Genomic DNA, 16,986 nt, shown 5'->3' with positions numbered 1-16,986 from the left:
TAATTCATTACTAACTACTCATTGCATCTTATACAGTGTAATTAGATTACTGTACTAATTACTCAGTAAATTAATTGCTTTACTTATTACTAATTACTTTCTAAAACCCTGAACAATCTCGATTAATTCTTTCAAATAACTCATATACAATCTAATTAATTATTCATGAACTGGCCAAAGAATTTAAGGGGGCAGCGTTAAATAAAAAAAAAACATACATTTTAAAATTAGCCGTTAGGTTTGGATTTTAAATTCACTATTGTTTTATATAGAATTGTTCTATAGTCTATAAAGTATTTAATGCAATTACATTAGAAGTAACTGTAATTGACTGAAAATGAAGAGTAATTACTTTACTTTTTTCAAGGAAAAAGTAATCTAATTACAGTAATGCATTACTTAAGTACTTAAGGAGTGTAACTTAACTTTTTACGAGTTAAGAATATCAAGAAGTTTTCTCAAGGTTACACCATGACCTGAACAAAATGTGCCTTTTCTTTAAATAACAAAATATCGGGTATTTTTAAAAAACATTTGTATATTTTAATATATATATTTAATTTCGCACATAGGGGGGTCTAAAGGGGTCCTCTCAGTTTTATGTTTTTTGTCAAAATAAACAACAAAATAGCTGCCTGCATGTTGGTTACACCACATTATATTTAGTTTTACTTTAAAATACTTAAAAATATTTAAATTACTTTTAACTCAGAAATTGACTGCATGTTCATCATAAAACAGGTATATTTAAGTAAATGTCTTGTATAAATATATATATATATTTTTTTTTTATGTATTCTTGATCATTTTTATAGATTTGAAAAATAAATAAAAAGTCTGTCTGCATGTCTGTCTGTCTGTCTGTGATGGTTTTATACTGTATCAATCATATACAGTATCCTTGAACTAGAGGGTGTCAATAACATTCTTTAAAATGTGCATTTTAAATGCACTAAATGCTTTAAATAGTGCTGTGAGAGAGAAACAGACCTTTTTCTGTACATTGTAGAGACAGATCATCTTTCTATCGACACATCTTTGAGAGGCCAGATACTGATGTTTTATTCCCCATGTGTTAGGCCCCAAATTTATTTATGAATTTTTACTAGCCTAATACACCTTTATTAACTGTACAAATATTGTATCTGACTAGAATAGCTTAAAATGTGGTTACACTGCATACGCAACAACCTTAACTGGTCCAGTAAGTTCAGAAATGATATCATAGGCGTACAATATGAAAATATGTCAGATTTGTGATTATAAGACTATGTGGCATTTCTGAGACATCCAGAAACACAAAGGGTGTGATATTCTGAGAAATGCACACCCAAACCAGAGAGTGGCATCCACGTGCCCCACCGAGAGCGAGAACCACATTATAGCGACCATGAGGAGGTTACCCCATGTGACTCTACCCTCCCTAGCAACTGGGGCTATTGGTTGCTCAGGAAGCCTGACTGGAGTCTCTCAGCACACCATGAATTCGAGGTGTGGTAGTCAGCATCTTTACTTGCTGAGCTAGCTAAGACCCCGAGAGATGTAATTATTAAAATTGTGTGCAATAGCTGAAATCCCTTGCCAAAATTTCAGGCCCTGCAAACTGTTTTATATTAAAATATTATAGTTGCCCTGTTTCCTCCTCCTTTATAATTTCATTATAAAAAAGAAAAAAACTACTGCAATCTGCAATATGCAATATGCAAAATTAATGCAATGAGAAGCTGTAGCATTTTTTTTCAGTATAATTGTTTTCCCCACTCATCGTATACTTCAATGTGTGCCAAATCAAAGGTCATCACGAGCCAACTCGGCACTAGTTTGGGCATCTCTGATCTGTGTGTGTGTGTGTGTGTGTGTATATATATATATATACAGGTTTAACCTCCATTATGGGGACCAAATATCCCCACAAGGATAGTACAACCTGAGATCACCTACATTGTGGGGACCAGCCAGTGGGCTTTGTAAACATACTAAACAATTATGCTTATGAAAATGTAAAAATGCAAAAAAGATTTCTGTGAGGGTTAGGTTTAGGGGAGCACCTGAAAGGATTTACACCTGTGCTAACACCTGTTTGTATTTCGAGTGAGCTTTAGCAGAGATAAAAGGGGAGGAGACGGTGGCAAACGAGAGAGAGTCGTGCTGGAACCACACGTGTGTGTGTGTGTGTGTGTGTGTGTGTGTGTGTGTGTGTGTGTGTGTGTGTGTGTGTGTGTGTGTGAGCGTGTATTTATCACTTTGTGGGGACCAAATGTCCCCATAAGGATAGTAAAACCCGAAATTTTTGAACTTGTGGGGACATTTTGTCGGTTCCCCATGAGGAAAACAGCTTATAAATCATACTAAATACGGTTTTTGAAAATGTAAAAATGCAGAATGTTTTCTGTGAGGGTTAGGTTTAGGGGTAGGGTTAGGTTTAGGGGATAGAATATAAAGTTTGTACAGTATAAAAACCATAATGTCTATGGAAAGTCCCCATAAAACATGGAAACACTACATATGTGTGTGTGTGTTTGTGTGTGTGTGTGTGTGTGTGTGTGTGTGTGTGTGTGTGTGTGTGTGTGTGTGTGTGTGTGTGTGTGTGTGTGTGTAAAGCAACAAGTTATCCTGTAAATAAATAACTGTTTGTTGGAACGCAGTACACCGTCTCCCGCTTCCTCCTCCCTGGAACTAAATTAAATTTGTTACAATATTATTTTGTGAAATGACTCTTCACAGTGTTAGATGCAAGTGTTCAGTCATATTCCATGAATTAATGGAAACGTTTTGCTTTAACACACTTGAGTTGCATAACATACTTTCATCACTTCTATATCTTGTTCTGTAAATTATATTTATAGCAATATGAAGAGTTCAAGCGATTGATGAAAGTCAAATCATTAAAAGCAATCACAATTACTAAGATTAATAATAATTTTCTCAGATTGCGTTTGGCATCCAATATTAGGCATAGTTTCTTTTAAATTCTGACAATCTAGTTTAAAAATGTCTAGAATTAAAATATCATGAAGAAAACTTTGAACAGTTTTGTATAGTAAAGGGGGAAATTATGGAGCTATATTTGTGCCACAAATCTGCAGATGCAAAATGTCCCTTATTACAGGGACAATCCCCCCAAAGCAACCTGGAGTTAAGTGCCTTGATCAAGGACACAATGGTGGTGGCTGTGGGGTTTGAACCAGTGTCCTTCTGATTACAAGTTTACCAGTTATGTGCTTAGACCACTACACCACCACCACTCACACAAACTCACAACCACAGCAAACAGCATCACTTTACAAACAGAGGAGCAGAACGTGGAAGTATCACTGGAAAGAGGACAAATGTACCAGTCACTTTAAAGATCAATCAGAGACGGCGTTTGATGGGTGGAACAAAACCAGAGCACTGACATCATTACCCACAAACCTCCAGTTTATAACAACCAGGTACACATGCATACACATAAAAACAGACATACAAAATAAACTTAAAACTAACATTTAAAAACAAACATCTTTTTTATTTTTTGCTTGAAAAGTGTGCTTTTGGTATCTTTCTTAACCTTCGTATAGTGTTCGGTCATTTTAGGCTAAAATAACATTTTCTGACGTAATAAAAATCGTGACCTTTATCAAGTGGTGACTTGGTGACTTTTTCTCCACTTGCCACCTGAACACATACAAAAACATTGGACTTGATTCGATAAGTCCAAGTGGTCGTATAAAAACAAAAAGTGACACCTTTACCAAGGTCAACATTTATCTGACCATAGGAAATGAATGGGAAAGACTACAAAAATTATATTCTTTTGAAAAATACAATCTATAAATCAGCCACAATACAGAACAAACACACACAGTAATGAAGGGGTGAGTTAGACTATACAACATGCTGAGTGCAAAACATGAACACACACAAACACACACACACATACTTACATACATACATACACACTGGTAACACTATATACATAACCCTACTAAAACATAATTTTTTTTTATTATTTTGTCAAATAAAATCAATACAGCCACAATGGAGAATACACACATATAAATGAGGGGGTGAGACCATGACACACCCACAATGCAGCACAGAAACTCATGCTCACTCATGCTCACACACACACACACACACACACTCACACACACACACTCACACAGACAGAGAGAGAGAGAGAGAGAGAGAGAGAGAGATGATGATGATGGTGATGTACATGTACACGGAATGAAACAGTATTATAGAAATGTGATAAAATCTAATACAATATATATTTATTGTATAGAAATATAATGTACCATTCTTTTCTATCGCGTGCGCACTGCTGTCTCTTTAAAAGTCAAAAGCATGACGTCAGGTGTTTTGACAGGAGGACAGAGAAACCGGATCAGCTACTGACAACAACAACAAACACAAAGATGTCCAGGAGAATCGCGCGTCCCTGTCGCCGGTGAGATGCCGGTAACGGCGCGGAGAGGTTGCGGTGGCGGGGGCGCGTGCTGCTGGCGCGTGTTGCTGCTCGCTGCCTCCGCGCTCGTGATGCTGGCGGAGAGAGCGGCGCGTGAGTGACCTTACACTGCATCACCATCCAGTGCATGCGATATCAAAATGATTACGACATAAAAGAAAGTATCTTGGTGGTACAATGATACAGTGATGGTATCAGATGGTATATACCATGGTACTTTGATAAGTGCCATTGTACTGAATGATATTGTCATGTCAATCCGTATAATACCATGAAACTACATGTTTAAAACATGGTATTACCATGGTATATCCCCAAAAACATGGTACTTTTTAGTGTAATATAACAGAGACCAATAGGTTTGCATTGGATGGGGGGTGTATTTGTTGATGCAACATCCAAATGATAATGCATGACAGATGAAATACGCTTCTGCCCTTACGGAAAGGTACTGTGGTAGTACCATGATACAATGATGGAATCAGATTGTAATATCATGGTACTCTTATATATGCCATAAAGTACTGAGTAATCTACCATAGTCATGTACTATAGTATAGTATTACATAGTACTTGCATTTTACACTTTATACAATGTCCAAAATTACCAAACAGTTAAATTAAATTAAAATAAAATAGAGATTATGGCCATCGAGGAATGCTTTAGTAGAACTCATCCCTTTTGTCTCCTCTAAGAAATTTCATATTTTATAAAAAATATTAAAAAAGATTATCGTGCAATTGCGAAACTCCAGGTACAAAAAGCGTAATATGTAAATGATAATATACGGTCATTTTTGTCATTTTTTGCAATATAGCCCAGCAGACAGGGTGATATGGATCCCACAAAGTGCTTTTTGCACGGCTACTTACCAAATAAATAAATATTGACTTAAAATATAAACTTGAAATACTGTAATTTTGTTACGTCAGATGAATAAGAGCTAGCTATGTAGGAAATAGTTATACAAACATATATGACCACAGAATGCGGCAATTGACCAATCAGAATCAAGTATTCCAGAAAACTATGTATATATATATATTTATATACACGTATGTAGCGATAGATTTAAAAAAATACTCTTTATGTATATATTTAAAGTATTTTGCAATATTTAGTCTAAGTTGTTAATTTGTGCATGTTTGACTGCAGAATGCTTCTATTAACCAATCAGAGTCAAATATTCCAGAGAGCCATGAAATAATAATTAATGCTACATTATTTTCTATTTGTGTATTTTCTCTCTGTCTTTCCGTCAGTGCTGTTCTGTGTTGGGTTCTACCTGTGGCAGAATGAGCTTGGGTTGGCTGGACTGACCTTTGCCCTCTTGTTGCCGGGGTCCCTTGTGCAGGTGTTGAGTTTCAGGTGGTACAGGGCTGACGGAGACAAACGCATATGTCAAAATGTCATCATACACACACTTCATCTGGGCATCTTTAAACGGTTGGTGTTTACAATTACGCATTCAAAAATTGTATCCAAAGTGACCTGGGAATCGACCCCATGACCTTCTCATTCAACAGTTGCACTACAGGAGTGTTTGTGCACCTGTCTAATTCTAATACATGTGTGTTTTACGTGTTTTGTATCAGGTTGTGGGACTGCGGTGTGTGCGAGTGGACGGCTCAAGGCTCGTTGCAGTCACATGCGCAGGAAGTGATGCAGCATGCGGATGCGTCTGCTCTGCGTCTGTTGGAGGTCTTATTGATGACACTACCGCAGACGTTCCTGCAGACGTACATGCTCACTGTTACTGGCTACGGCCTCTTCTCTCCAGGTCATTCCTGACAACATGAGCTCTAGAGCACTTGTTCTCTACCAGGGGGCTGGGACCCACTAGTGGGCTCCAGCACACTTCCAAGGGGGCCTCAAGTTGTCTTAAATTAATTTGAAATATTTAAATAATTCATCTTTAATAAAACGCTAAAAGATACTTTAAGATGTAGGCGAGGGGGCCTTCAGGTATTGCCTTGGACAGTGGGGGGCATTAGAGTAAAACCACTGCTCTAGAGTAACAGACAGATCATAAATAAATGAAAGCAGTCTTAAAGGGATAGTGCACCCAAAAATGAAAATTCTCTCATCATTTACTCACCCTCATGCCTTCCCAGATATGTATGACTTTCTTCTGCTGAACACAGTTGAAGATTTTTAGAAGAATATCTCAGCTTTGTAGGTCCATACAATGCAAGTGAATGGTGACCAGAACTTTAAAGGTCCAAAAAGCATATTAAAGCAGCATAAAAGTATTACACACGACTCCAGTGTTAAATGGTTAAATCCATATCTTGTGAAGCAACATAATTGGTGTGGGTGAGAAACTTATCAATATGCAAGTTCTTTTTTACTGTAAATCTCTACTTTCACTTTCACATCAGACTAAACCACTGAAGTCTCCTCAATAAGCTGTGTGATTTGAAGAATCATTCACGTCTGTAGCACGAACATGCTGAAATGTATTACTTATGGTGAGGGGTTCGTTCAATAGTAAAAGTGATTCTTGTCTCAACAAAAAATATTTTACAACCAGGGAGGATGATTTATACTGGTGTTAAGAGCAGATGTGAGGGATGTTTGATTATCTATATGTATCTGTTTGTGTGTATTACAGTCACTCTGTGTGGTGGTGTGTGTTTGCTCTCGCTGTCCTGGGCGCTGGTGCTCTACAGCCGGGCATGTTGTCTCATTCGTCCAGGGCATTTGCAGATGCCACCAGCGGCTCTTCTGTGCCAGCTGCTGTGGAGGGCGGGCATGTTAGCCGCCCGCTTCACCAGCCTCGCCCTGTTCACCCACACTTTCGGTTGTTGGGTCATCGGGGTCATGGGTGAGTCTGGGTCAAACAACTTCAAGAGAAAGAAGATCTAATATGGTCTACGCAAGCAGCACTGTTAAAACAGTGGTTCTGTTTGAAAATGAGCAATGACATATTTGGGTGAACCTGTTTTTCTTCTTTACATTTTTTCCCCCTTTTCTCCCCATTATGGAATGCCCAATTCCCAATTCCCGGCATACACGCACAACTCACCACACACCCCACAGAGAGCGAGAACCACATTATAGTGACCACGAGGAGGTTACCCCATGTGACTCTACCCTCCCTAGCAACCGGGACAATTTGGTTGCTTAGGAGACCTGGCTGGAGTCACTCAGCACACCCTAGATTCGAACTTGTGACTCCAGGGGTGGCAGTCAGTGTCTTTACTCACTGAGTTACCCAGGCCAACTATACATTTTTTTTTTAAATATAAACATACAATGTATCATAATTTTTTGCTTTACAGAAATAAAAACGTCCAGACATTTTTCATCATAACATTTCTTTTGTAATTCTCATTATTCTCATGAATGTGTTCAATGGAGTCAAGAGCAGCATGGTTTAATTGTGTGATTCCAGAGTTACAGTTGTGTTGAGTTATGAGTTGGGTTGATAAATACAATCAACAATGTCCAACACCTTTCAATATCGACTCAAGAATGTGACTGATGCTTCTCATGTTTTCAGATCACATTAACATGAATTTCTTTCTCTTATGATCTGTCTGTTTCTCTCGTCCTCCCCTGTCCAGCGTCTCATTGGTTGATCGCATCGCTCTGGTTGGTCTGCCAGCAGACGGACATATATGTGGGCCAGTGGTCATGGCATGTGTTTAACTTCATTCTGGGAGGCGTGCACGTGTTTTTCTTTCTCAATGTAAAGGACGGCCCCTCTCGATTCCGGATGGCAGGATTCTACACGGTACACACACACACACACACACACACACACACACACCCACACACACACACACACTGCTCACACCATTACAAAACACAGGAGATTAAATGGCACAAATGAATCCTTACAATTTAAATGCTAGTTCACCTAAAAATCCTTGCCCACCCTCATGTCATTCGAAACCTGTGTGATTTTCTTTTTCTGTTTCTGACAAATGCCAAAAAGGACTTAAAAAAGCACCATTAAAATAAAAAAATATCTTGCCATAACTCTCAAATCTCATACAAACCTGGTGCGTCATGACGTTTGATGTTAAGTGAGAATCACATAATGTCAGTCTGTTCCTCACACAAAGCTATCAGATATCTTCAAAAGACTCGAAATATAGCGTAGAAGTCGTATGGACTGCTTTTATGATCCTTTCTAGTTCCATGGAAGAAAGAAATATGGGTTTGAACTACATGAGGGTGAGTAAATGATGGCCGAATTTAACGAGTTATCATGATTGATGTTTCTCTGTTGTATAGGTGATGTTATTGGAAAACGCTACACTGCTAATGGCTGCTTCTGACTTCCTGACTGATGCATCATGGGATAGCCTTGCCATCCCCACTGCTGTTCTTTCCAGCTTTCTACTCGGTGAGAGTGTTTGTGTGTGTGAAAGAGAGAGAGATGTTTTATGTATTGTCATTTTGTTTTATTTAACATTTGTAGTCCAGCTAAATAAAATTTAATAAAAATAAAATAATAATAATAATAAAATATATAATTATTAAATGTAAATACATTTTAAATCATATTTTTTTTAATTAAATGTTTATCAAAATAAAATAAAGTAACAACTCAATATGAACTATATCAAACAGAGTAAACAAGTAATATTAAAACATGAATAGTAATAAAATAAAATACAAATGTTAATTTAGTTAAATGATAGTGTAAGAAAATTGTCATTCTTGCATTTAAGTAATTAAGAAGGAAAAAGTATAGATCAAGAATAATAATAATGTCAATAATAGTAATAATGGCTTTTTCTGATAATAATTATTTCTGTCTCTCAGAGTTTGACCTCCCTGAAATCAATTCCTGCATCCCAAATCCCAAATATTTATGTCATTTTTGTCATTTTTACTGAAAGTCACCCAACACAGTGCAATTTCCAGCACATCTCAAATTCTGTATTGTGTTTAATAGAATGCTTTGGTGGAAATGACACTACTATAAATGACATTTTTAACATTTTATAAATAAAATAGCTGACTCTTTTGTCTTGCTAAGGCTAATTTCAAAGCTAACATTTGACGCATCCTAAATACACACAATGAAATAATATTTTCAAACTTTTTGCATAATTTTGCGAAATTACAGCTTGATTAGAAATGACCCCCAAAACAATACTCTGCTCACAAATGATATTTATCTTGATTTTTCTTTAAATATCACTTGCCTCATATTTTATTTCAAGCGTGCTCTTCACTGACACTTTTGTCCACTCGGTTAACAAGTACACTAACTTTGAAACTTTATTTGGGACAAAATAGTTTGGTGTGGAAATTATAAGTGATAATAATGACTCTTTCTGATAATAGCGCTCCACTGTCTCTCTCTCAGGTCTGACCTCGCTGATATTATACTATCGATTCCTGCATCCCAAATCCACTGAAATCTCTCAGGGTTTGTGCCAACGTGGACACATGAGCCGAGAGTGTCTTCAGCCGGTCGATTCCACGTTCTCTCTGGGAGACAAAAGTCTTCCGTCCGCCCCTCTCCCTGTCCTCTTCCCTTCCTCTCACCCTTCTTTCTCTCTGTCCGGAATTCCTGGCTCTCTGCTGGAGCATCCTGGGAGCTGCGGTGTAAAACCGGATGGCGAGTGCCAACACCATCACTGGCTGTTGATTCGTCTCGCCCTAAAAACCAGTGACCTTTCTAAAATCAACGGGGCATACGGAGCAGGGGGCGTTTCCGGGATACTGGTGGCAGATCATAAGGGAGAGATCGGAGAGGACGGGTGTGTGTCCACTTCCGAAAGCAGGGATGATACGATGGCTCCGCTGTCCGACTGCAGGGAGGAGTTTCAGAGTGTCAGTGAAGCCAAGGAGGAAGAGGAGGAGGATGAAGACGAGAGTCTAGAAATGAAGAGTCCGTTGGAATCGCCGGCTTCTGAGTGCAAGAGGAGCTCACCGGAGGTAAAGTCTGTGTTCGGGGACAGTCCTGAACCAAATTACTGCCCTACCGAATCCAGCTCAACCTTATACTTCAGCGCCGACCCACAGTCGCCCAGCAGCTCCAGTAACCTGCGGCTGGATCGCAATACTCCCTTCAGTTTCGGTTCTGGTACTGCTCTGGAAACTTTAGATGAGCTTAGCCCTATTTCAATAGATGGTGGGCTGCACAGGGATCTTGTAAGGGGGTTTCTGGGACGTGCCGGGCCCTGCTACACCTCCACACCCGGACTGAACGGACAGGGGCTTCCGGAGAGTTCGGTAGCCCACCTCAGAGGCCCGCGCAGACAGGTCGTTCTCTCAAGCAGGGGCCTGGAAGAGGATGCAGGGTTTTAACCATATGAACTTAAGCTTTAATTTACAAAATGCAAGCCGATGCAAGCCACTATTGCCACCGAAATGGAATTGCAAAAGTATATAGTTTTCCGAATACACCTCTGTTTGCCGTTGATCGAACAAACAGATAGTCCTCCCCCAACTCCGCCACTGGATTCAGATGTTGTTGTGTCGGGCCGCTCAAAACAAACAGAGGAATTTTCATAGTGTTTACAGTTTTTGAGAAAATAACCTACCTCTCTGCATATTAAGCTGGGACAGGATAAAGTATTTTGACAAAGAAAAAGTTACACTCTGCAGCTTTAAGTTTCGGCACCACTAAGGGCACCAAACAGAATTGCAAATAGTTTGAGCAGCCTGACCTTGCACTGACCTTTATTAATGTTTACATTTGTTTTAGGGTGGCCAAATATTTTCATGTGAATACGGGACATTTGTGCATTTTGTGCGCTTCAATAGGGGGTGTTCTTCAGTTTGGGACGTTTCGCCATCTTTTGCTAGGCGTCCCATGCAGAATATCTTAAAATGGGACGTCTCGGCTAATATAGGACGACTGGCAACCCTAATTTCTTCGCACCTAACCCTAAACTATTTGAGAAAATAACCTATGAATGGCTTACTTTTGGCTGTCTCTGCATATTTAGTTCGGATAGGAGCAGTAGCAGCTCATGACCACAGATATAGGTGGGGCAGATCTTCCTCTGAGCACTATAGGTTATGTACAATTACAGTTTATTATGCATTATATTAACTTTATATTATTTTTTTAAATGTTCAACTCATTATTTATAATATAAGGAATATTAGCCTATAACAGAATTATCTTCGTGCCATTTACATGTTTCCATGATACTAAAAAGCTAAATGCTTAATAATAATAATAATAATAATAATAATAATAATAATAATTGAAATCACAGCAAGTTTCAAGTAGTTAACAGATGTGCAGTAGAAATGTTTCAAATCACACACAGCAACATGGCTGTAAATGGTAAAAATGGTAAATGGTCTGCACTTATATAGCGCCTTTTTTAACCTTAGGGGTTACACACACACACACACACACAACACACCAATGGCGGCAGAGCTGCCATGCAAGGCACTAGCCTACCATTTGGAGCAACTTGGGGTTCAGTGTCTTGCCCAAGGACACTTTGGCATGTGGAGTCGTGTGGGCCAAGTATCTATCCGCCAACCCTGCGATTAGCGGCCAACCTGCTCTACCAACTGAGCCACAGCCGCCCCATACACCCCCCCCCCCCTTTGCTAAATAAAAATTAAAAAGTAAATATAGGAAATATATTATTCACTTGCGCCTAGGCTTTTTGACATAAACATTTTCGTCATGCAAAACATATAATGTCTTATTACCAACCCTTGTCTTTTAATTGCCAAACTATTTTTATATCTGGCTTGTCAGGACCAAGATGTTTGATGGCCAATTTGTCTGAAATTAAAAAAGAAACGACACGCTGTTACACACACATTCATCGATAGCTCTCGCCATGTTCACAATCACAGCTGGTGCACATTAATACTAAAGCTACCTTTGGTTTGGCACTACATTTATGGGGCAGATTAATTTAGTGTCCCAATGCATCTCAATGAAGGCTCATTGCAGTACCATATTTGACCACAGATTTCCATTGGAAAAATGAGGGGCGCTATGGAGTCCGGAAGGGGAGTAGATTCTCTTCCCCACATGCCGTATATATACAGTATATCAAACATAGTGTAACTGACAGCTACATTACTACTTAAAAAGCAATAAAAACTTATTCTAGGCCAGCTTTTAAATATATATGTCAGCATTTTGAACACATTTATGGGGTAACACATAATATTATTGGCAGTGTGTAGTATGGATCTATGTTTTCAAGTGGATGAATATTTAGGTGGGACTCTGCCCTACCTGCCCATATAGACGAGCATGGCATGGATAGGATAAATAATTTTAACACTGACAAAGTTACACACTGCAGCATTGTTTCGGCACCATTAAGGGCACCAAATAGAATTGCAAACAGTTTGCTCAGCCTGACCTTGCAACACCAAAGGCTGCCTGTTCACTCAGATATGGAAAAAAGTGTGAACTTAAGTTGCATTTTTTTATTCATGTTTACACTTCTTTTAGGGTGGCCAACTTTTTTCCAAACAAATACAGGACATTTGGGCATTTTGAGTGCTTCAGTAGGGGATGTTCTGACTGACATGGGGGTGGGGCGGGGTGTTGTTGTTGGCATCCTATATGGGATATCTTAATTTTGGCCAAAATATGGGATGTCCCGGCTAATACGGGACAGCTAACAACCCTAATTTCTTAGCACTTTTGTTCTGTTTTTAGTTCTGTGTCTCTCTCACTCTCTTCCTTTGCTTATGTTCATAATGGAATGCTACTGTACTGCATACTGCACAGTATATACTATACATAGTGTATACGGTTTAATAATATTTGATAAAAATAGTATGTGAAACAAGACAGCTTATGTAACGCTTAATGTTACAAACAGTAATATACTACAATTGACCTTATTACAAGCATTTACAGGGATGATCTCATACATAAAACTGTTATTTTGCCTTTTTAATCAAGTTTTGTGTAAAAATTTGTCTAGAAGGAGATTCAAAATAACAGTAGACATTACTTATGGTTCATTCATCATACTGGTAAATGGATGGTCGAGTACATTGCATTGTTTTCTGGTTTTGCAGGCTATTCCATGAATATAGAACACTTGCATTTTGAACATTATATAAAGTGTATGTGCAGTATGTAAGTATGCCATTCCGAACATAAAATAAAATCCACATGCTGTTGGTTGGAGCTAAAAGCACAATGATACTCTAATGTCTCAGTGATCTCCACTCTTATGAAGGGCTGTGGTCTGGATTATTATTCTTCGGCAAATAGTGTCAGATGCAGATAGAGATAAAACTCATTGACATTGCCTGTAAAGGATGGGTCAGTTTATGTGTATAGCTTCTCATATCTTTTTATAGTTTTTATTGATTTGTTTTTATAAAATTATTAATTTGCAGAATGCAGATATAGTTCATTAGGAATGTTTGGGGTTCAATACAAACCTTGACTGACCATATTTGTGCCATTATATGTATGTGTATATATATGTATATATATATATATATATATATATATATATATATATATATACACTCACCTAAAGGATTATTAGGAACACCTGTTCAATTTCTCATTAATGCAATTATCTAATCAACCAATCACATGGCAGTTGCTTCAATGCATTTAGGGGTGTGGTCCTGGTCAAGACAATCTCCTGAACTCCAAACTGAATGTCAGAATGGGAAAGAAAGGTGATTTAAGCAATTTTGAGCGTGGCATGGTTGTTGGTGCCAGACGGGCCGGTCTGAGTATTTCACAATCTGCTCAGTTACTGGGATTTTCACGCACAACCATTTCTAGGGTTTACAAAGAATGGTGTGAAAAGGAAAAACATCCAGTATCGCGGCAGTCCTGTGGGCTGAAAATGCCTTGTTGATGCTAGAGGTCAGAGGAGAATGGGCCGACTGATTCAAGCTGATAGAAGAGCAACTTTGCCTGAAATAACCACTCGTTACAACCGAGGTATGCAGCAAAGCATTTGTGAAGCCACAACACGCACAACCTTGAGGCGGATGGGCTACAACAGCAGAAGACCCCACCGGGTACCACTCATCTCCACTACAAATAGGAAAAAGAGGCTACAATTGGCAAGAGCTCACCAAAATTGGACAGTTGAAGACTGGAAAAATGTTTCCTGGTCTGATGAGTCTCGATTTCTGTTGAGACATTCAGATGGTAGAGTCAGAATTTGGCGTAAACAGAATGAGAACATGGATCCATCATGCCTTGTTACCACTGTGCAGGCTGGTGGTGGTGGTGTAATGGTGTAGGGGATGTTTTCTTGGCACACTTTAGGTCCCTTAGTGCCAATTGGGCATCGTTTAAATGCCACGGCCTACCTGAGCATTGTTTCTGACCATGTCCATCCCTTTATGGCCACCATGTACCCGTCCTCTGATGGCTACTTCCAGCAGGATAATGCACCATGTCACAAAGCTCGAATCATTTCAAATTGGTTTCTTGAACATGACAATGAGTTCACTGTACTAAAATGGCCCCCACAGTCACCAGATCTCAACCCAATAGAGCATCTTTGGGATGTGGTGGAACGGGAGCTTCGTGCCCTGGATGTGCATCCCACAAATCTCCATCAACTGCAAGATGCTATCCTATCAATATGGGCCAACATTTCTGAAGAATGCTTTCAGCACCTTGTTGAATCAATGCCACGTAGAATTAAGGCAGTTCTGAAGGCGAAAGGGGGTCAAACACAGTATTAGTAGGTGTTCCTAATAATCCTTTAGGTGAGTGTATATATATATATAAATTATATAATATCAGCATTCTGCAACAGATGTTGTCAATTGAACTTGTATTGAGCCCAGAATATTCCTTTTAATTTCACAAACTAACCCTAAATATAAAGTAAAGTCTTCTCCCATCTCATTTTTAGGCATTTTAATGTGTTACAAATGCACCCTAATTTGGAATTGTGATGCCTCCAAAGCTATTTATTCTATTTATTTCTAAAGCTGATGCATGGTGCTTCTTTAACACGACTGTTTATGGTTTGAACTCACCTTCAGAATTGTACAAAATTACATCTTAAAAACATCAATATTCTAGATACAATACATTTGCCTTGGATAGGAACTCAAGGGTAATAATGTGTTTCAGGGATATTCCAATATCTGAACATTACTGAACACTTTTGTGGGTTTTCGCTCTTTGAAGTCTCACTGTTTGTTAGTTTGTTTGATTGTTTTTCAATTGTTTTGCATTAATGCCTTTTGAGAGCGTGTAAACTACTAACTAATATTTATTTGCATGCTTTTTTTATTAAGATGATTGTGTGCTTAAACAGTAGCTGGGTTATGTGCACTAACAGGACTTTGCAATAATTTCAAAGCAAACTCAGCCATGAGATTATGATGATAAGATAATGTGTGTTTGCTGTATCTGGATGTGGATTGTATGCTCATTATGGTGAATACCATTTACTCATTAAATTAATTCCACTGGAATAATGAGCTTTCATCAACAACAGTGTAAAATGTGTCATCAAGCCCATTTTTATTTGCTGTAGATGAGCACAGCAAGAAAATATTAGTGTCATAAAGCGTAAAAATATACACCATATATACAGTAGGCCTATGCGTGACATGGATGAAACTATTATTAATATACACACAAGAAAGTTGAATAAAAATCTGAAAAAACAGTGACTAATATACTTAATAAATGCATTGTGTAATGTTTAAAATTGTATTTGCATCTGTGAGACTAACCAAATCAGGCTTGTGTAAAAACAAAATCACAATCCGAGTTAACATTAAAATGTCTTTAGCTATACAATATGTAAACATTATATGTAATGGCACGATTTTAGTGTAATAAAATAGCTTACTGACCTTATCTGTATAAAGTTATATCCAATATTATAACATAGCCATGACAACGAATCCCTGTTATCCAGGTATTGGATATAACTTGACACAGGTAAGGTTATTAAGTGATTTTATCACACTAAAATCATGTTAACACATATAATGTTTACATATTGTAGCTAAACTTTAGAAAACTGTGTGTATTTTTGTGTTTATGTACCAGCCTCATTCACTTCCATGGTAAGTTTGTTTTCTCAACGCTGATCAAGATGGACCAATCAGGCCCTTTTGATTCCTGGATAATGAATTTTAAAAATCTATTTATTGAGTAATGTAATGTAATATAATGTATTATATTACTAATTATTTAGTAAGCTTTTCCCCACTTTTATCACCCAATGGTCAGTCCAAGAATGATTTCAAACATTACAGAATAATATTAAATTATATTATATTTTATTTTATTATAATGTATTTTATTAAATTATATTATACTATATATTACATTATATTAAATTATATTATATTATTTTATATTACATTATACAGTATTATATTAAATTATATTATATTACATTACATTATATTATATTATATTATACAGTATTATATTACATTATATTATATTATATTACATTATTTTATATTATATTATACAGTATTATATTAAATTATATTATATTACATTATATTATATTATACAGTATTATATTATATTATTTTATATTATATTATATTACATTATATTATATTATTTTATATTATATTATATTACATTATATTATAT

General features: G+C 37.4%; 2 protein-coding genes across 2 annotated transcripts in view; one reads left to right on the top strand and one right to left on the bottom strand.

The window, feature by feature from the left end:
• Positions 1 to 16,986, bottom strand: part of LOC127621932 (protein eva-1 homolog A-like) — a 187,298-nt gene that overhangs the window by 85,307 nt on the left and 85,005 nt on the right. The window lies entirely within an intron of this gene.
• On the top strand, positions 4,244 to 10,918 carry xkr5a (XK related 5a). Its single transcript, XM_052095738.1, has 7 exons — positions 4,244 to 4,546; positions 5,717 to 5,900; positions 6,050 to 6,234; positions 7,069 to 7,281; positions 8,024 to 8,193; positions 8,700 to 8,811; positions 9,784 to 10,918. Exons 1-7 carry the CDS (start codon positions 4,441 to 4,443, stop codon positions 10,728 to 10,730), a joined length of 1,917 nt encoding a protein of 638 aa, XP_051951698.1. The 5' UTR covers positions 4,244 to 4,440; the 3' UTR covers positions 10,731 to 10,918.

Source organism: Xyrauchen texanus, chromosome 28 (genome assembly GCF_025860055.1).
Source record: "Xyrauchen texanus isolate HMW12.3.18 chromosome 28, RBS_HiC_50CHRs, whole genome shotgun sequence".
NCBI classification, from domain to species: Eukaryota; Metazoa; Chordata; class Actinopteri; order Cypriniformes; family Catostomidae; genus Xyrauchen; species Xyrauchen texanus.
The sequence above is the reverse complement of the archived record's forward strand: the minus strand, read 5'-3'. Positions and strand labels throughout refer to the sequence as shown.

Bases quoted from the DNA above. Each gene is read 5' to 3' on its own strand.
- xkr5a (XM_052095738.1), top strand. From the start codon at position 4,441: ATGCCGGTAACGGCGCGGAGAGGTTGCGGTGGCGGGGGCGCGTGCTGC. The intron at 5,901-6,049 runs GTTGGTGTTTAC...GTTTTGTATCAG, and splicing joins CATCTGGGCATCTTTAAACG to GTTGTGGGACTGCGGTGTGT. The intron at 7,282-8,023 runs GTGAGTCTGGGT...TCCCCTGTCCAG, and splicing joins TTGGGTCATCGGGGTCATGG to CGTCTCATTGGTTGATCGCA.